This window comes from Populus trichocarpa, chromosome 11 (genome assembly GCF_000002775.5).
Source record: "Populus trichocarpa isolate Nisqually-1 chromosome 11, P.trichocarpa_v4.1, whole genome shotgun sequence".
Classification (NCBI taxonomy): domain Eukaryota; kingdom Viridiplantae; phylum Streptophyta; class Magnoliopsida; order Malpighiales; family Salicaceae; genus Populus; species Populus trichocarpa.
Genome location: NC_037295.2, coordinates 17,569,136 through 17,588,973, shown reverse-complemented (window position 1 = coordinate 17,588,973; position 19,838 = coordinate 17,569,136). Strand labels below are relative to the sequence as shown.

Genomic DNA, 19,838 nt, shown 5'->3' with positions numbered 1-19,838 from the left:
ACAGCTAGTTCTCCACAACTTTAGATTGAACGTTTTTTCTTTATTTTTTATTAATGAAAACCTTATTTTATCGTTTTCAATATAAATCATTACAGGAGATTATTATATGTATTTGGTGCACTCTTAAGATTAAACTAATAACATATCTCAAGTTATAAAGTTTGCTCAAATAAATTTATTGACATAATCAATATATAATAAATTGGATTCATGTAATAATTTCTCAAGGGTCATCTGTGATTAAGCAGATCGGAGCAATTGTTGGTGCTTGTGCCGAGTTCAGTTAATACACAACCTTCATCCGGCCATATAGAAGCGATAAACGTCTTGGGCTAATCCATTGTTGATGGTCCATTATCCAAATTCAGAACACAAACCTTTTCGAGCGTGCATGAAGAGAAGAGATTAGAGAAAATGAGCAGACGGCAAGTTCCTCATAACTCAGTGATGGTCATTTCTGGGTCTTACTTGTGTTGCTTTTTCCTCTTCATTAAAGGGTTCTTGGTGTGCAGATTCAGTTTTTGGAACCTTCTGATTGGCCGGATTGTGGTTCTACAGGTAAAATGCAAAGCAGAAACTTGTTGCTGGAAACAGCATGGCAGCAGAGCAGCTTTAGCATACCCTCCCATCTCATTCATTTAAGCATCATCTTCAAGAGAATTCTGCTGTTAAACTCATTAACATTAGCGTCCTCTTATGAAGCAGAAAATAGAAAGAGGAGATTAATAGGTGTAGAAAATCTGAAAATCAGATTAGGATCCAACTTTCAACCAGTAACTTAGCCCGACAAAAGAATGATATCTTTTTTTAATGCAAAGTTGTTCAACGAGTCCATTACCTGTGTCATGGGATGACGCTTTGTCTCAATATTTTATTAAAAACTTATTTTCTTGAATTTTTTTAAAAAGCTAGAGTATTTTTGTACCATTAAATCAACGTATTTATGTTTGGTCAGTTTTCATATGATTTAATTAAAAATTCAAGCTAGAAAAAAAAAAGGAACAGGAGGTTTTAAAATTAATCTATTTTATCCATCTCGATGATACTTCTAAATAATTCCCCGCGCTCTTAACATTTTTTCAAGTTTGATAAAAAAAAAATATCTAACCCGCTGCAGAGCAATACGAGAAAATGAACTGATTTCTTCATCCCGACTTTATAGTAGCAGAACAATCAGGCATAAAGCATTATCTTATAGCGTGAGACAAGCATGCTATGCCATCACAGGTGGTAATATTGAAAGATCAGTCTGTCCTCAAGCAAACAAGCTTTCAAAACTTACACATACCGCACATAAAGGCACAACTAGAAGTATGTTTCTAAAACTTCCAACTTTATTAGACATGTTCAAGAAAATCAAGAAACAAGGTGATGTCAAAAATCTTCCAACAAGGGGGAGAGGATCAGAGTGCGGTATATTAGAAAAGGTCTAATACATTGAACAAACACAAGAGATACAGGGTATAAGAAGCATCCATCCTGATGGAGCATAAAATCACAGAAAGAGATGGTGCGTTGTGAGTTCCAATGAGCATAATTTTGTCTTGAATTGATTCTCAATTCGGGTTTTATAAGAACACCTTAAGGTTAAAATCACATTAACTTCTTTTGTAATTTACTTTAAAAAATAAAGAAGAAAAAATCTGTTGGAAAAACTAAAGAAAATGAAAGAAAACGAAAAGCATCACTGGAGATACTGTCCAAAGTAAAGGAAGGAAGGCAAGCAAGCAAGCAAGCAAATCCTCCACTTGCCACACTGTCAGTCCAGTGGCACAATCCTGTTCCCTCTCCTCTTTCTCTTTTTGCTTTTGCTTTTAGCATTGTTTCTCTTCAGTCACTTCTTCCCGTGGCATTGAAGAAAGGAAGAAAAGAAAGTGACCCTCCCCTCCCCACTTCACTTCAATCTCATGAGTCCAAAAATTCCAGCTTTTTCTTGTTTTCTTTCACTTCTTAAATAAAAGCAAGCACATTCTCTAGACAACTCATTCACTGTGAGCATACAACAGAAGAAACTTGGGTTTCTTCCTTTTTTGCTCTCAGTTTTGGTTTTCTATTTCATCAGAATCTCAGGGTACGTTGTTTCTTTAAGGAAAGTTTGTTTCTTGAATTGTTTATAGCGTTTCCTTGCTTTATTCAAGAATTGGGTTTGCTTGCTTGCTTTTAGTTTTGATTCTTTCTTGCCAGTATCAGTGCTTTTTACTTGTGGATTTTAGTGTTTTGTGCTCTGAATTTCTTTTATTATTTGATTTCTGTTGCTTTATAGTCTTTATTATCAATGATTGGATCTATTACTTGGATCATTTTGTGCTTAAATTTATAATATCAATTGTTGATTATTGGAAACAGGAACATTCGATGTATGCTTTGTGTGTGTTTCATGTTCAAGACTTGTGCTTTGGGCGGTAGAAACAGTACTAGGACTCTTAACTGCAACTGTCAGTTAGCGTAGTGCTTATTTGCCGGGTTTTTGGACATGGACTTCTTGTTTTCTGCTAGGACATATGTTTACCTGGGCTGTGGATTTGGGATTTGTTGATCATGAGTATTTGCATTTGTGGTTTGCGCTGCATGCTATAAAAATGAGTGATTGATATGACTGGCATGTTCTATTTTGTGCTCATTTAGCTGATAGGCGATTTCGTTAACCATTAATATGGTGTAGCAATCGTTGGCCTTTCTCTCAGGATTGCAATGAACAGGGAATCAAATTGTCGTCAGTTGAAGTATTTGACATTTTTTTCAAAGCTTGTTTCTTGATAATGTGGACAAGTCTGCTCTTATTGTTGAAGTACAATAATCAATGAAGATATTTTTTACGTTCAAGACATGTAATTTGCTATAGAAATTGCACTAAAACTTTATTAGGGGTCTTGAATTTGGACTTCTTGTTTTTGTATATGGATTCTAAGACAAACGTTTACCTTGATTCTGGATACGAGATTTTCTGAACGCAAGCATTTGCACACTTGATTTGTGTTGTGTGCAAGAAAATTGGGTGATTGGTATAACTGATGTGATCTTTAGGGGGTGTTTGGTAGGGGATTTATGGTGGTTAAATTTTACCCTTGTCACCAAATATTTTTTTTATTTTTCCACTAACTTTTAACCCTTCAATTTATTAGAACACCAAACATTCTTACAAACCAATTTTGCCAGCCTTAAAAATTGCTATTGTAATAATTACTCCAGTAATAATTCATCCTTCTTTTTCATAGCCTAGCACCAAACACCACCTATTATGCCCATAAGCTAACATTGGATTGTGTTAACATTTGAGGTGGTGTAGGGAGCACTAGCCTTTGTTTTGGTATTGCCACAAATAAAGAATTAAATTGTTGTATTGCTGGCTTACACTTTGTCTTGCTTAAGTTTACTTTCAACGAAAGTACATAACACTTCGTTCAAGTTTGTTTCTCCAAGATGTAAACAGTTCTTTTCTCATTGTTGAAGTACAATAATCTTGTCTTTCCAAATACCAATCTTTTCTGTTGCATGGTGAATTTATGATTATTTTTCCAAATGCTATTGTACCTTGCTATGGTTCTCTGCCTTGACTAGATGGTACTACTCGACTTGCAGGATCAGTATAAACCATGGCTGATGATGAGGAAATCCAAGCTCTTGTATGCGATAATGGCACTGTAATGATTAAGGTGAGTGTGGTTGTCTTTTAACAGTTTGTGTTCCTTTTGGGCCACAGTGTTGTGAGAGCCTTTTTTAGTTCACTTGAACATGCATATAACTTTGAAGTGTTTGCTTCTTCAATAGGCAGGTTTTGCTGGAGATGATTCTCCAAGGGCAGTCTTCCCAAGTATTGTTGGAATGGGGCAGAAAGATGCCTATGTTGGGGATGAGGCCCAGTCAAAAAGAGGTATTCTCACGTTAAAGTACCCTATCGAGCATGGGATTGTTAGCAACTGGGATGATATGGAAAAGATTTGGCATCACACTTTCTACAATGAGCTTCGTGTGGCTCCTGAAGAGCATCCTGTGCTACTTACTGAAGCTCCCCTGAACCCTAAGGCCAACAGGGAAAAAATGACACAGATTATGTTTGAAACCTTTAATGTCCCTGCCATGTATGTTGCTATCCAGGCGGTGCTCTCCTTATATGCTAGTGGACGTACTACAGGTGTGAAGGAGATACATGTATCTTTGAGAACCCTTCTCTGTTTTCAATCACAAAGAAAAGTTTGATGCTCTTCAAATTTGTCTGTAACTTTCTTTTTGTGGTGTACTTTTCAGGTATTGTGCTGGATTCTGGTGATGGAGTTAGTCACACAGTCCCCGTCTATGAAGGTTATGCACTTCCTCATGCAATCCTTAGGCTTGATCTTGCTGGAAGGGATTTAACAGATGCCTTGATGAAGATCCTTACAGAGAGAGGGTACTCATTCACCACAACTGCTGAACGGGAAATTGTAAGAGACATTAAGGAGAAGCTTGCATATGTGGCTCTTGATTATGAGCAGGAGCTTGAAACTGCTAAAAGTAGCTCTTCAATTGAGAAGAGCTATGAGCTACCTGATGGCCAGGTTATCACCATCGGTGCAGAGCGTTTCCGTTGCCCTGAGGTCCTATTTCAACCATCACTCATCGGGATGGAAGCACCTGGAATTCACGAAACCACTTATAGTTCAATCATGAAGTGTGATGTTGATATCAGGAAAGACTTGTATGGTAACATAGTGCTCAGTGGTGGATCTACCATGTTTCCAGGAATAGCTGATAGAATGAGTAAGGAGATCACAGCTCTTGCTCCAAGTAGCATGAAAATCAAGGTGGTTGCACCTCCTGAGAGAAAATACAGTGTCTGGATTGGAGGGTCTATACTGGCTTCTCTCAGCACTTTCCAACAGGTATCCATCGTACATCTCCCGTGAGGATTCTATTCTATGTTTAATTTCTTCTTTTTATTTCTGTATTTGAAAATGTTAACTTCCATTAATTGAGAAACACATAACACTCACAAGACAATTGGCACTGGTAATTGGTACAAAAACAAAACAGAAAAATTAGAAATCCAAGTCATAACATTTACTGGATTAATTATTTTACGCTGTTCTGAAGTTTCCACATACTTTCTGCCTATATTTATTTGGCATTCAGCATTTTAATTCAGGCAATGGATTTTAGAATTCAATTTTTTATTTGTTTCGGTTCTGTCATATGCAGATGTGGATATCAAAGGGAGAGTATGATGAATCAGGACCCTCCATTGTTCATAGGAAGTGCTTCTAGCATGTTGCCCCCCCCCCCCCCCCCCCCCCCCCTTTCCCATTCCTTATTTATCATTATGGTTTTGGAGTGTGAGACCGTGTAGTATTGACCTGTTTGGTTTGGTTTTGTTCTCTTTCTCACCTTCGTAGTCACAATATGAAATGAAATAAAAAATTATTCACAGTGTAGATTGCCTTTTATCTTCTCCAAGTCATCGGCCCATAAATAGCATTAATGTGTTTGATCACTACACTCATTCAGTCTTTTCCTGCTCCATGTATACTAGACGAAATGGAATGAAATGCACGGATGTTCCCTCGTTCCTGAGATTTTATTAGCATGGTCATGGCTCGTGCACTGTGAATCAGTGATTAGCTCACCTGATTTGAGTAAATAAGCTCTCTTTTATTACAGAATAAAATTTTCATTTAATGAATAATGAAATCCCAGAAGCCTTCCACCCTCAGATAGCTTGCATGCACCTTCTTTGAAGATTGCGGAAATGGGAAAGAAATCAAATGCAAGTCATCATATCGGTGTACAGAACTTTGTTAAAAATAGCTTCTCCTTTTTTCAGATTCACCAAGGTGAGAATCTTTGATTCTTACAACTTATAACGATTTGTAGTATTTAAATAAACACACAAAAATTAGGCCCTCAGGTTGGTTTTCGACCAGAGAGGTGAGGTGGTATATCTATGTGTCCACAAAGGGAGAGGGGAAGATGGAGAAGATGGCGGTTTGTGTGAATACGGCAAGGCCTGATCTTGCAGAGGCCTGTGTATTTACTTGCTCGTTAACCAGACCAGGCAGGTAAGGTGGGCTGCCTGACCACCCAGTTAACGAGCCAGCACCACGCTTTAAAGTGAAAAATCAACAACCAACCGTTCTCTATCCCCTTCTCTCTTTCCTTTCCCGGCATTAAATGTATGAGCTTCACGTTTTACCGATGGGATTGAAGACATAAAGAAACAAGAATGCTCTTTTTACTTCCACTGTCTCCTCTCCTTACCTAGCTAGTGCTCTTTTTACTTCTTAAACAAAAACGAGCACATTCTCTTAAGGTATGTTTTTTCTTTTTCTTTTTTTTTTCAAAAAAAAAAGGTTTGTTTCGTGAGTTGTCTATCATGCTTCTTAGCTATATTCAAGAACTGATCAGATGCTTTACTTTTGATATATTCTGCTTCTTTTTCTGTTGATAGTTGGATTATAGTTCTCCACTACACCTTGTAAAATATTTAGGTGTCGCATCGTGTTTAAAAAAAAAAACTCAATAACTCGAGTTATAGTCCCGAACAATTAAATAAATTAATTTTATTTGAATTAAATGAACAAACAAGAGGGAACGATAGCAAATAAACACAAATATTTTAAAAAATAAAATGATCACAGTAAACAAAGAAAAAACCTTTATTCAAGAGTAGAAAAATAATTATGTTCAATTTTTAGTTAATTAAATATAGAAAGATGGAATATGATAAAAAAAAAATAAAAAAATCAGTATGATGAATTAACTCGAACTAACATTATAAACATGTAATTTAAATATTAAAGAGCGAGTCAATCTAGATTAACTCGCTAAATATGCATCCTAAATCATAAGGTCGTGCATATGGATTCTTGCTGATATTATCTTTTTGAATATGTGATTCGTTCAATGGAACAAGCAAAAAAAAAGTTAAGTAATGTGGATCATAGGTTGTTTTGACTCTTAAGACATGCTTTATAATCTTAAATAAAACTCAAAAAAACAATAAAAGAGTTTTAAACAAATAAAAAAAAATTTAAACCAACTTGAAAAACATGTCAAATTAATCCCAAAAAATAATTTCTCTAACATCTCTCAGAAAAATTTCAGCCCTCATTCAATAATTGAATTAAAATTTAAATCCATTAACATAAAGCTATGTGTAAGAAAAAAAAATTCCTGCATTTAATTTATAGAATTATATAAGAAAAGATAGTAGAATAAATGATATTGTTTAAATTGGAGGATAATATCAACCATGGCAGCTCTGAGGAAATTCTGCCTACTGTTTGTGATAATAGCAGTGGAATGATTGAGGTGAGGAGCCTTATTCTTTTAGATCGCGGCTACGTTTGGGAACGCGGCTGCGACTGTGTTTACAAAAATTTTAAATTTTTTTTTTTATTATTTTTACTAAAATTTAATATGATTTGTATGTTTTAAATCGTTTTGATGTGCTGATGTCAAAAATAATTTTTAAAAAATAAAAAAATATCATTGGCATGTATTTTAGCACAAAAAGTTATTTGAAAAGTACCCGCAACCACACTGCCAAACACGCTCTAATAGTTTGTGTTGACTCTATGCTGCGTTGATACGGAAGCCCTTTCCGGTGCTGGTAAATGACCCACGATTTTTGTGCAGACAGTGAACTTGTTGAGATACGCCCGGCACATTCTCCTCGGTGGATTCTAGAATTCCCAGAGAAATGCAGCTGAAGTAGGGCGAGGAGTTGCCATCAGTTTTGCGGCCAAGCGATGCCTGAGGAAAGAACTACACATTTGCATTGATGCCTTTGAAATAAATCATGATCAAGGAAAGAAGTGGCACATATTCGATACCCATTTGCAATAAAAGGATAATTCTTTGTTTGTAGTGAGTTGAACGCAAGCTTCTCTTCGGTTCAGCAACAGAGAACAAAAGGGCGAGAGTCTTATCATTAGCCAAAACACATTCAATACCTAGGAGAACAACTGGCGTTGCTTGCTTGAAACCAAAAGGGACAACGTCGTTGAAGGATTTAAAAATATACGAGTTTTATTAAATATAAGTATCTCAACGTTTCTGTATTCGCAGAGAGGCTTGAAGCCAAGACCTCTCAAGGGGAGAGGTCCATGTGGTTGAAGGGCTTAAAAATATGAAAGTTTTATTAAAACAAAAAACTTGCAAAAACTAGCTACACGGGTATGTTTTCATTAGCACTGAGATTGGCTGGAGCTCTTTGAGGTTCTGCTGATTGAGAAGAGTTGTTGTCGAGGCCATTCCTTGCGCAGCAATTGGCAGGTTCTGGTGAGGAAAGGGAGGAAGCAAGACAACTACAGCGGCAAGTAGGACAGGAAGAATGACTAGCCAACCACTTTTCTACACAGTGGACATGGAATCCATGGTTACATCTCCCTAACACCCGAATCCCCTCGCCTTCCACGAATTCTGACAAGCAAATTGCGCAATCAGCCTCCGCCCCAGCAAGCTTCATTCCAGCATAATACACCTGTGTTGTAGCCAGTACTAGTAATGCCATGTCTGACTCCTTGTTGGGTTTCCTCTGCTCCTCGAGTTCGCGAAGGTGGTCCGATGAGCTATCATTGTCGCTTCGCAAGAACCAACGAATGGCTGTATTAAAAGCCAGTGCACAAATGAGTGCACAGAGGAGAATCATGAGGATCGTAGCTGTGTTGGCTCCAGCATCATTTGAGTTTGAGTAAGGCCACCATTTGCAGCTGTGAACTTGAGGGTCACATGATGGAGGTCTAGAAGGGAGTGGTGGTGGTGGGGATAGATGGCTGATGTCTGCTGCTGCTGTTGTTTCTAATGGTGCTGGTCTCATTTTGGGACTTGAAAACTTTCTTGTGTTTTTTGTAATGTGCGATTCTTGGTTCTTGCCGGTTATGCTCGTGTCCTGCGATAGGTTTATCAGCTCCACAGAGTGAGAAAGAGAAAGATTGCGTGGAAGTTCAGACTGAAGTGAATTTATAGGCATCAAGGGATTCCACAACTTTTTCTGACGATCGGATATTCCCCAGCCAGTTTTCATATATTAAAATATTGAAACAATTAATCTTTATTTAATTAAGTATTTGGTAACTTTTAATTATATTTGTCACTTCTGCCTACATTAATCAAACATAACCAAATAAATTATTTATTGTCAAAGTAATGCATTTATAATATAATTTATTTATTTTTCATATATATATATATATATATATATATATATATATATATATATATATATATTCAAATCCGAAATGTTTGTGGTAGAAAATAATTCATAAGCTCTCCCCCAAGTTTCGGTTTTTACAGTTTTCTACTATGTGAAAATTGTTGTTCTGCCTTATCAAAATGGTTCAACGAGGGGTCCTTGTGATTTGCTTTTTTCTTCAAAGCTTTTACATCTCACCTAATTTTTTACACATTTAAAGCATACCCTTTATCATTAATGATCTCTTCCTCAAAAAAAAAAAAAAAAAAAAACACTACTCAAATCAATGTTCTATACTATTACTATTATAATCACAATTACAAGTTAAAAAAAATTCAAAACTCTAATGAAAAATATTGTTAATTCAGGAACAAAAATATTATGGATTATAATAATGTACGTTCCTTTTTTTCAGTCGCCCAAGTTTTTTTGCTCTTCAATTTCATTTTTTTAAATTGGGTCGGATTGATATTGGACTTGATATTTTGTTTTGGTTGGCTTCAAGTAGGGTTCTCAAGATGTCAGGAAAAAAACAATGCTCGATTTGGAAAAATTAAATGAAATTATATTGATTTAAAACAATTGAAGCTATGAGAAATGAATTTGAACAATAAACAAATATTCAACCGTTTTTTCTTGAAAGATTCAGGGACTAAAGTGCATAGGCAAGGAAAAAATCAGCCCTAGATTTTATTGGTCACTCAATTTTTATTTTTTTTCAATTTGATCCTTTAAAATGTAATTGTTTGGGGATTGGACTTAACAATGTTTTTTGGTTACCTAGATATGAGGATTTCATAATGTCAAGGAAAACCTTTGATGCTTGGTTGATACTTGTTTTTTAAAAAAAATATTTTATTTATCTAAAACAATTAAAACTTGAGGAACCAAATTTGAAACTGAAAAAAGCTAGAGGGACTGGGATTGATAGGCAGCGGCAAATGAGCTAGCGTAGGCATTACACGTATCAATGTGTATAGGAAGTTGCTCGCTCTAGAGGCGCGTGCGGCTTCCTCCAGCGTCAAAATATCGCCATCTTTAGTGGCATTCAATGTGTCTCGGGGAAAACTTTCCAGCAGTGCGTATGGCGATTGGTTGTGCATGAAGGGTCATTTATCTTTTTTTCTATTTCTTCTCCTTCCTCTTTTCTCTCTCCCCTCCTCAGACTTCGCATTGTTCTATCAAAAATTCAAAGTTATCCTCTCATTTTGTTTTTATTTAGATTGGGTCCTTTTTCTTTTTATTTCTTTTTTTGGTAGTTTTTTTTTTTAATGAATATTTTTTTCAAGTTAATCCTTTAACATGGGTTGGTTAAGAATTAAGTTTCATGATTTTATTTAATATGGTAATTTTGTTCTCATGACATAGGTCATGAGTTTGAAAAGTTAACCCGGGTTAACATCTTTTTTTATGTGCTGATTTTATTTTTCAATTTAATCTATTAACATTGAGTTTGTTAGAGATTTGGCTTCATGATTTTCTTTGGTTTCTTTTATATGAGACTATCCTGATCTCATGACATAAATCACGAGTTTAATGGGTTTGCCCGAGTTGAATTAGGTCTTTTTTTAGGGGTGGTTTTTTAAAGAAAAATAATTTTTTTTTATTTCACCCTTCAACATAAAATTTATTTTAGAATTGAACTTCATAATTTTCTCGTTTCACTTTTTATTAGGCTATCATGTTCGGATAGTCTGGGTCGCGAGTTTGGAGGGTATACCTAGGTTTACTAGTGTTTTTTTTTTATTATTGATTTTTTTCTTCAATTTCATCCTTTTATATTAGATTTGTTTGGAACTCAACTTCATAAATTTTTTTTATTTGCTTTCAAAGGTGTTATTTCAGCCTCACGATTTGGGCAAGTTTAGCATGCTAATTTTGGTTGACCCAAGGTTTTTTTTTTTTTTTGTTATTTTCTTTACTTTTAAAAAAAATCATCATTTAGTATTGATTGTCTAAAAATTAAGTTTTATGATTATTTTTTTTCCTTTTAACAAGTGCATGTCATCATAATCATTTTTTTTTAATTTGGTTCATTTAATGTCCTTTTTTTTATTAGTAAATAAAATCAACTTATTAGACCCAACAAATCTATAACTTAAGTCATAATTTTTTTTTACTTCTTTAAAATACAATAACAACGTTTGAACAACTTTTTTTACATTAAAAAAAATATGAACACCAATCTAGGATTATCTATACATGATCATCAATAAAATCTTGTTGCTTAATTAATGGTGATGTCAAACTCTACAAGCTCCCGTAGGCAATTTACAAATTTGAATGCTACTAGGATCGATAGAGCCTAACTATGATCTCACAACATAGGGTTCGATCATAAACATGTCCGAACAAATAACATTTACTAGGGTTGATGTAAGCTCCACATGGTCACCTCTTAAATGAATCCTGATAAGGTTAACGATAGAAAACAACAGATGGCTAGGGTAGTTGAACTAATCAGGGTAATATATGGCATTAATAATTAATATATGGCACTAATAATACGATATATCAGGTTATATATCATAGTTAGAAAATCGAGTCAATGAATTAAGCTAGGTTAACTCATGTATTTTTAAAAAAAAAAATTGAAACAACATTATTTGAAAAAAAACTCAGTTTTTTCACTGGCTCGACTTTGATGAAGCTCTAGATGAGCTGGTTGTTGAGTTGACTTACGGGTTGAACCAAGTTAGGTTATAACCTTTCCCTGCAGAAAGCAAACCAAACCCAACAATATTATAACAATTACTAAGGCCCTATATACATCAATCTTTGGTAGGTGTACCAAGAATTTAATTTGGAGTAGTCTTCAGATTCTGTGGTATGGAGGCATTGAAATTGACGAGAGTTTAAATTAGCCTACCAGTACTACAAGTCAATTCAAGGCATGAAGGTGGTGCGACACAAATACATGTACAATTGTACTGTTGTATACCCATCAAGGAATTTATCAGGGAAAGGAAATAACAATGGAATTGCCTTGCTCCAAAGGCAACTGCACAGTACCAGGTGGAATGGAGTTCATCTAATTATTATTCAACTCAATTGTGTACTGAAGACAAATTTTCAGAAGGGTATGGCCTTGAGCCTTTCGTATTGAAGAACCATGCCATGCCCATGTTGGCAAGTCATCTGTTTGTTGGCAGCCATAGAAAGTACAATAATTTAGCGTGTCATCTCTTATGCTACTAATCCATGACGAGTTTGGTGGTTCAATTAATTCTTTGAAAGTCGGACGTTTGAGCAGTAATTAGATTTTCTCTCTATAGAGCAAGTTTCAAGAATAAGTCGTCAGGAGTTCGAAGTTCTGTATATTACCCCATGATCGATCGCATGAGCTGCTGGTTTTAGCGTGGCTCAGCCTCGAGGAAAACAGATGTTGTTAATGATTGAACTTTGAAGCGCTTTCTGGTCTGCCCCGTAAATGTTTTAGCCAATGAGGCCTGTTTCGTGCCAGATGGAACACGGCCAATGTTAATTATGTTTGCCTTCTGATTTACGGCAAGAAGAATTAATGGGCTGTGATGGCTACCGGCTAACCACCACACACTTAAATACATTGAGAAAAAGAACCTCAGCGGCAAGGAAATCCGGCAGAGCCCGTAGGATTTTGCCATTAATGGCTGACAGGAACGGGCTGTTCTTCCTATTATTAGAATAGACCCAGCCATGAAGGCTTCTGGGTGCATGTATACCTCCTCCTATTGTTTGATTGGGCATTGGAAGTGGTCAAGGATCTGTGCTGACGAGTCTGACATGGATTGCAAGATTTAGGAAAGAGAGACTGCAAAATGGAGATCATTTTGCCGTCGACTGAAGATCCTTGCAATTGTCGTTTCTGTTGAAACACCTTCAGTTGAAAGTTTATATCACCACTATCCATCAATTTTGCTGCCTGGTGAAGCAAGATGCATTCGTAGGGCAGGTTTCATTGGATTATAGATAGTCAACATGAAGGCAAAAACAGGCAAAGAACATTAGAAGACAACAAGCCAACCCTTTGCCCACCAATCCTTAAAAGAGCAAAGGCTTGGAGGCATCGAGGTCAATCCTTGCATAACTCGACTGGCTCTACAAACATCATGTTCCAACAAGGGTTCCTAGCCAATCACCAGCACCACTACCTTCCTATAACAAGCCTGGAAAGGAGAAGGTTGAACGGAGGATCGGATATAGCAGAGACATCAGCCTCAAAACAGTGCATTAACTCTAACCAGGTGTAAACTCGAAAGTGGCGATTGCACTAGGCATGCACTGAGAATCTAAGATCAGCCCCAAAATCATCAGAACACCAGGAAACCTTGAGTGATTTTTGACAACTATAGTTTTAAGGGTTCTTGACTGATTTTTGACACCAATATCTAACTTTTTTAGCTCCCAAGATAACTTTTGCCAACTCTATCACGACATGCCACCGAGTCATGAGAGAACTTACACCTGTCATGTATGACAATTTGGGAAACCAGTGGCTCAAAAACAATATGATCCTCTTAACCAGCTATCGTGTATGACAATTTGGGAAATGGAATAACAAGAATCATGAGAGAACTTACACCTGTCATTTCAAAAGAAAACAAGAGTCCAACAGAGAATCTCAAGCTGCCAACGCCAAAGACACTGCTAAGTAGAGTATTGCCTATTTTCTCAACAATTACAACCCAACTGCCTGAGCTTTCATCGAAAACAGTCTATAATATGTTGTCAAATAGGGTTCTTCAAAAATTGAAAAAAAAAAAAAAGCATTCACTCATGTCTAACCTCTAACCCTCATCATCACAGCAAAATGTTGATGCAACTGGAATGGCTCCTTGATAATTGATTTGATCGATGCAGGAGGTTCTGAAGGATGTAAATAGTCGAAGGTGGATTCATTGCACTTAGATAATGTGAAATGCCTCGTTTACGAACAAGAACGACAGGTTAAAATTTAAAACGAAATATAGACATGTCAAATGACCTTGTTTAATTTTTTATTTAAATTTTTCCAGAAATTTCTACGCGAGAAGCCCAAAAGGTTCTGTTTCTTCAAAAAAAAAATTAAGAATATACAATAATTTTAAGGTTCCTTAATCCCTTTTCATGATTTCTGCATTCTTGTTTCATTTGATTCCTAGTTTAAATAGTTTAGGTCGCATCATCCTTCCTCAACAACGGTGCCCTTCATCTAGAAATTTTGGATATCCTTGTTCTTGACATGAAATTTCTCTGCGAGAAAGAGACAAAATCAGAGAATGAAAGCATATTTAGTGACTTAGTATGCATCATTCACGTACACAGAACTCTATATTGAGCAAACAAGAACACTAAACTGTGCAAAAATAATAGTTTTGTACTATTCCCAGGATTTTACTTACTTAGCCTATTTGTATTTCCATTAACTTCCCACTAATTCACCAATTACCATCAAGCATTCAAGCATTTTATTCTGCAGGTCCCAAATCTAAAACTTTAACAACTATTATTCACATATTAACTTTCTTACAACTCTAATAGTTTTTGCCACAAAGTCTAACAAAGAAAAAACAAAAACTGATCTGATCTGATCTCTTTAATGTTTTAAGAGGAACATCGTGAAAAAACATTAATACACACAAAAATAATATCCCAAGAGATAAATGTCCATAAACAAACACTAAGCTCAGAGTTCTTTCAAACAATACACAAGATTACAACTCTCTTTCTCTCTCTCTCTCTTTATTCTCCTGATCACTCCACACATCTAAACACTCAAACTACATGCCTATTTATATATATATATATATAGAAAAACATAACACTAAAAAACATCATTGATTATATTACCCTTTTACTAAATTCTTCTTTTCAACTATTATTGCACCTCTTTCATTAATGGCTACTGCATTTTTCAATATTCATGGTTGCCTTCTTCTTTAACAATGGCAGACACCCACTTCTAGAAAGTATGGGTTGATAGTGTGTTGGTCAATTTTTAATGCTATAGTTGCAGCCACTGCTCTTGCCCTCTGGAAGCTCTCCTTACCTCTCTTTTCTCCACACAATTTAGCTCTTGGCTCTTCTAAATTGCTCTCTTTGTTTGGTTCTATTTATAGGCTTCAATGGATAACCATTCTAGCTCATTCTTCAATATTGGTGGTTGCCAAACATGCCAATCATTTTTTACCAGAGATGTTGCCGCCATTTAAGAACCTCAAGGTGTTGGTCTAGCTAGTGGATATTAGATGGGGCTTGGGGGTTTGCTCCCGCCAGGTCTCAAGTTCGACTCCTGATCCTGCCAACAAAAAAACTCTTAAGGCCACGAGCCGCAGGGTGCAAAGCACCATGTAAAAACTGTTTTTGAACCGCAAGGACTTATTAGTTTGGTGCGTGAAGGCTAATCTAAGATACCCTGTATTTCCATTAAAAAAAAAAAAGTGCCGCCATTCAAGCTTCTTCCAGCTCACTTTCGGTGCAGCTTCTTTTTCACTCTCCCCAGCCTCCTTGGAATGGGAGAGCTGTCATTTCACATGAATGGCGACAACATAACAACAATTCCTATTAGGAAAACAAAATTCGTGAACGATGATGATTCGTTTGTGGGAACAAAATGTTGGTTAATAAATACTTGAGTTTAGCGCATCCAATTCCCTTCCATCTTTGCAATGGACTGGTCAATGTCATGCTGCAGAATATTTTTATCAGAAAAAAAAAAAGAATAAAGGGAAAAATTGGACATTAGAGGTTAGGAGAGAATTTGACAGCAAAGGAAAAGAAAAGGAAATTTATTGTCAGTCTGAGCAATTTACTAGATTTAACTTGCCACACTACTTCATATTTGAGAGAAACACGCAAGCACAGAAAACAGTCAGTTTTTTTCAATATCTGGAGATTTCTCGGCTGGAGATTCACCATTATGTATTTCTTGTTTCTCAGCCTTGCTTCTTCCCCACAGGAAACCATAAAGACCAACAACCAGAATACCTCCCAATTTACTGTGGAAGAACACAATAAACATAAGAAACAAAGTAAGAAGGGTGCACCATAAGAAAAACCTAGCCGTGGTTATAATTGCTATTTGTCTCTTTCACTTGAAAGCAACAAACCTTCCTCAGTTCAATCGTTCAGCCCAGACAAATGCCGAGAAGATGGCAGTTAAAAGCAATGCAAGTGGAGAAAACATGGAAACGTAAAAAGGCCATTCCTTCTCTATACACCAAATTTGGAGTCTATATGCAGTCCCAGATACAAATACACCCTACATTTCGTTCAAGCAAGTTACAAATTGAATACGAACTACAAAAGGAGGATATAAATATGAATGATGGTGAGATGGTAATGGCAGTAATTAGTCTGTGGAAAGCTGAAGCTTATACAATATGCAAGGGAAGCAAGATGAATATCCCATCTTATCTTCCATGAGTTACGTTCTCGCTCCAAGGCTGCTGCTATAATAGTGGATTGCACAGAACCGATGAGACACTTTAGAGCGGAGAGGCGTGACCTGGCTGGATAAAGCTCCAGAAATTTTGATTGAACGCAAGCCATGTTGACCAAGCCATGGCAGAAAGGAACATTAGAACAGGTCCTAATATCAATCTCGTTCTATCCTCCAATTCATTTATAAAGAATGTTCCTTCACTGCTGCCAGAAGGACTTGGCGGGTGAGGGTGTCTCATTGGAGGTCTTCGGTAGAAGCTAAGCAGCATGGATCCTCCAGCAGTTATGACTATTCCAAGGATCTTTAGTCCACCATAGAATGATCTCCAAACTACAGCATCCATCCTACCATTTAGATTTTTCATATCTTTTATAGGACTGGATTTTCCAGATCTCTCTCTCTTTCTTTCTAAAGAAAAATGATTTCAGCAGCCAGAAAAAGCTTCCATCTCACCCTATAAAGATTTTGCAAAATTTGACACAAAGTGCAGTATAGAGAAACTGTAGTAGTAATTTAAAAGATGTTTTCTTTTGCTGGGTTGATGTTTCTTGATAAATGTTAGACGTTTACCTTTCTTTTGATTTAGGTCTGATCACTTTCTCATTTCTGTTTAGTGTTTCTTTTGGTAATGGAACACCTTTCTAGCATAAAGCCTGCTGTTACCCACTAGATCCGGATATTTGGTGCAGGAATCGAAGAATTTCTTCTATTTTTTATTCTGATCCACCAATAGTAATCTAAAACATCCTCTCATGCCAACATGAGGCACAATGATAAATCATTGACAGAGAATCTTGAAGGAAACACACCACAAGTAAACATATACAAATCTACTTTCTTCACATTTCAAGTCTACAGCAAGAAAACCAAAGCTACTTGGTGACTTGGTCGTCTAGTTTGGTGTTATCGTTCCAAAATATCCAGCAATGTTCAAGCTCTGGGAATAGTAGCGTGCTGGTAGCCAAAAAAAGAATAAAAGAGCAATCCCATGGCACACTAAATACTGAAAACATAGGCAGAACAATCAAAATTTTGGTGACTTGGTCATCTAGTTAGGTGTTATCATTCCAAAATATCCAGCAATATTCAAGCTCTGGAAATAGTAGCATCAGTGCTGGTAGCCAAAAAAAGAGTAAAAGAGATGGCACACTAAATACTAAATATTGAAAACATAGGCAGAACAATCAAAATATTGGTGACTTGGTCGTCTAGTTTGGTGTTATCATTCCAAAATATCCAGCAATGTTCAAGCTCTGGGAATAGTAGCATCAGTGCTGGTAGCCAAAAAAAGAATAAAAGAGCAATCCCATGGCACAATAAATATTGAAAACATAGGCAGAACAATCAAAATTTTATAAAATGACAACTCCACAAAACATCGATAAAACATCTTAGCATCCAGGGTATTAATTGAACATGAAGAGAACTACTTGATGAACAGAACTAAAACTGCTCCTCTCCTTGACTCACTCTTCCTCAACTACAGTTCCCTTCTCACTCACATAGATCCCATCAAGAAATTTGCGGATATCCTTGTTCTTCACATGACATTTCTGTTGAATGAAAAATCCTGGTCAGCAAATAAAGAGAAATGGAAGTTGCTGGGCATGCATGATTCATTTACAAAATAAGGTACTCCTAAGTTTTTCAAACAAAATTGTAAATTCAGATACAAAAGTGCACATTCAGGTATGTATTGCTACAAATGCGAGCACACCACACACACGAACCTGATTAATCAAAGCAGCAGACCGGGAGACAAGTTCAATGTCGTTGCCATCTAGGACGAGTTCATCCTTAACCTTTTCAGACCGAACAATAGACACGCCTTCCAACATGTCAACCTTCCTCACCTTCAGTAACCAAACACAAACAGCATTACAAAATTGAACCATCAGTAAAAAAATCATCCACAAAAAGTAAAACCAGTTCTTTTTTTACATGAACAAAATTCACAACACTGCTGACTGGCAACAGCTCATATCATATCCATATCCATTGACAAAAATTCAACACGGAACTACAGCAAAACCAAATGAATATTCTTCCTCTAGATTACTCTCACAACATTATCTCACTACCTTTACTTGTCTCAAAATCAAAATTGACAATCCAATAAAATTGCATTCTCTGTATATTTATCATACAACACCAAAATCAGCTAACAATAACCAAACCTAATAGAATAATCTCATAAACCATCAATTACCAGCATCAGTTACCAGCTAAATTGTCAATAGTTGAACACTAAAATTAAAAAATAAAATAAAATAAAATAAAAAATACTCACTTTTTTCAGTTTCTAAACCCAACATCAAGAAAATGGGTTTCTCGAAAGTAGTAACACGCATCAAACAGTAACAGTAGCCTTAAAGACCAAATGGGTTTCTCGAAAGTAGTAAAAGAATCTTACCTTCTTCTCGCCAAGAAAGTTCCTGATCTCAATGGCAGCATTGCTGTTGGTGATGGAGGCATTGATGGGAAAGTGAGCATACACAAACCTCATCTTGTATCTGTAGCCCTTAGTAACCCCAGTAATCAAGTTCTCAACATGGCTAAGGGCTGTCCTGATAGCAGCACTGGTCTTTCTTGACGCAAACCAGGCATCGATCTTGAGCTTTCTCTTCCCTTCCTCGTCTTTGATCAACTGAAAATCAAGATTCAAGTGCTTGAAGTTCCTTGTAAGCTTCCCTCTTGGGCCTTCGACTTCGATGATTCTGGCATTGATCTTGATCTTAACCCCATCTGGGATATCCATCGTTTCAGAAGAGAGGATGGTCTTCATGGTTCCTGAGCAGTAGCAGCTCTGTTCAACTCTAGTATCTCTCCAAGGCCACAAACCCTAAGAAAATAATTTTTTTGTTTATATAACAGCGGCAGCTTTCAGTAGAATAGAGTGTTAAAAGAAGCCCCCAAACCCTAAAATATGTTAACGTTAAGAAATAGGTTTTTCTCGAGCCCTATCGGCTGGTCCGGTTTGAAATTGTTTGATGGGTTTTCTCAAGCCCAGCCCAGACTAGCCCACATTTTCTTCCTTTATTTGTTTCTATATTTTGATTTTCTGTTGTTTCTTACCATTTTTTTTTTCTTATTATGTAGGAGGATAATCGATTTTTTGTACTATAAATTTTTAATTATTTATTTACAAAAATATTCAAATAAAGTTGAGCTAGGCAATATGATTATGTTATGGGCAATGCCACGTCAACACTAAAGGTGTGTTTGAAATTATGATGGTGATTGGATTTAAAGTGTTTTTCTGTTTAG

General features: G+C 36.2%; 3 protein-coding genes across 3 annotated transcripts; 1 reads left to right on the top strand and 2 right to left on the bottom strand.

The window, feature by feature from the left end:
* Positions 1 to 1,702: 1,702 nt before the first annotated feature.
* Positions 1,703 to 5,420, top strand: LOC7489063 (actin-7). The gene is made up of 5 exons (XM_002317612.3): positions 1,703 to 2,071; positions 3,580 to 3,653; positions 3,769 to 4,132; positions 4,246 to 4,859; positions 5,176 to 5,420. Exons 2-5 carry the CDS (start codon positions 3,594 to 3,596, stop codon positions 5,239 to 5,241), a joined length of 1,104 nt encoding a protein of 367 aa, XP_002317648.1. The 5' UTR covers positions 1,703 to 2,071; positions 3,580 to 3,593; the 3' UTR covers positions 5,242 to 5,420.
* Positions 5,421 to 7,978: 2,558 nt separating this feature from the next.
* On the bottom strand, positions 7,979 to 8,958 carry LOC7489062 (RING-H2 finger protein ATL79). The gene has a single exon (XM_024581042.2). It carries the CDS (start codon positions 8,945 to 8,947, stop codon positions 8,144 to 8,146), a length of 804 nt encoding a protein of 267 aa, XP_024436810.2. The 5' UTR covers positions 8,948 to 8,958; the 3' UTR covers positions 7,979 to 8,143.
* An 8,945-nt stretch (positions 8,959 to 17,903) lies between these two features.
* LOC7455012 (60S ribosomal protein L9) lies at positions 17,904 to 19,468 on the bottom strand. The gene is made up of 3 exons (XM_002316998.4): positions 18,985 to 19,468; positions 18,302 to 18,424; positions 17,904 to 18,124 (listed from the first exon to the last, which is right to left on the bottom strand). Exons 1-3 carry the CDS (start codon positions 19,354 to 19,356, stop codon positions 18,038 to 18,040), a joined length of 582 nt encoding a protein of 193 aa, XP_002317034.1. The 5' UTR covers positions 19,357 to 19,468; the 3' UTR covers positions 17,904 to 18,037.
* Positions 19,469 to 19,838: the final 370 nt, after the last annotated feature.

Coding starts and splice junctions, on each gene's coding strand:
- LOC7489063 (XM_002317612.3), top strand. CDS start 3,594: ATGGCTGATGATGAGGAAATCCAAGCTCTTGTATGCGATAATGGCACT. Junction 4,133..4,245: donor TGCTAGTGGACGTACTACAG/GTGTGAAGGAGA, acceptor TGTACTTTTCAG/GTATTGTGCTGGATTCTGGT. Junction 4,860..5,175: donor CTCTCAGCACTTTCCAACAG/GTATCCATCGTA, acceptor TGTCATATGCAG/ATGTGGATATCAAAGGGAGA.
- LOC7489062 (XM_024581042.2), bottom strand. CDS start 8,947: ATGCCTATAAATTCACTTCAGTCTGAACTTCCACGCAATCTTTCTCTT.
- LOC7455012 (XM_002316998.4), bottom strand. CDS start 19,356: ATGAAGACCATCCTCTCTTCTGAAACGATGGATATCCCAGATGGGGTT. Junction 18,425..18,984: donor ACTTTCTTGGCGAGAAGAAG/GTAAGATTCTTT, acceptor TGGTTACTGAAG/GTGAGGAAGGTTGACATGTT. Junction 18,125..18,301: donor CTGCTGCTTTGATTAATCAG/GTTCGTGTGTGT, acceptor TTCATTCAACAG/AAATGTCATGTGAAGAACAA.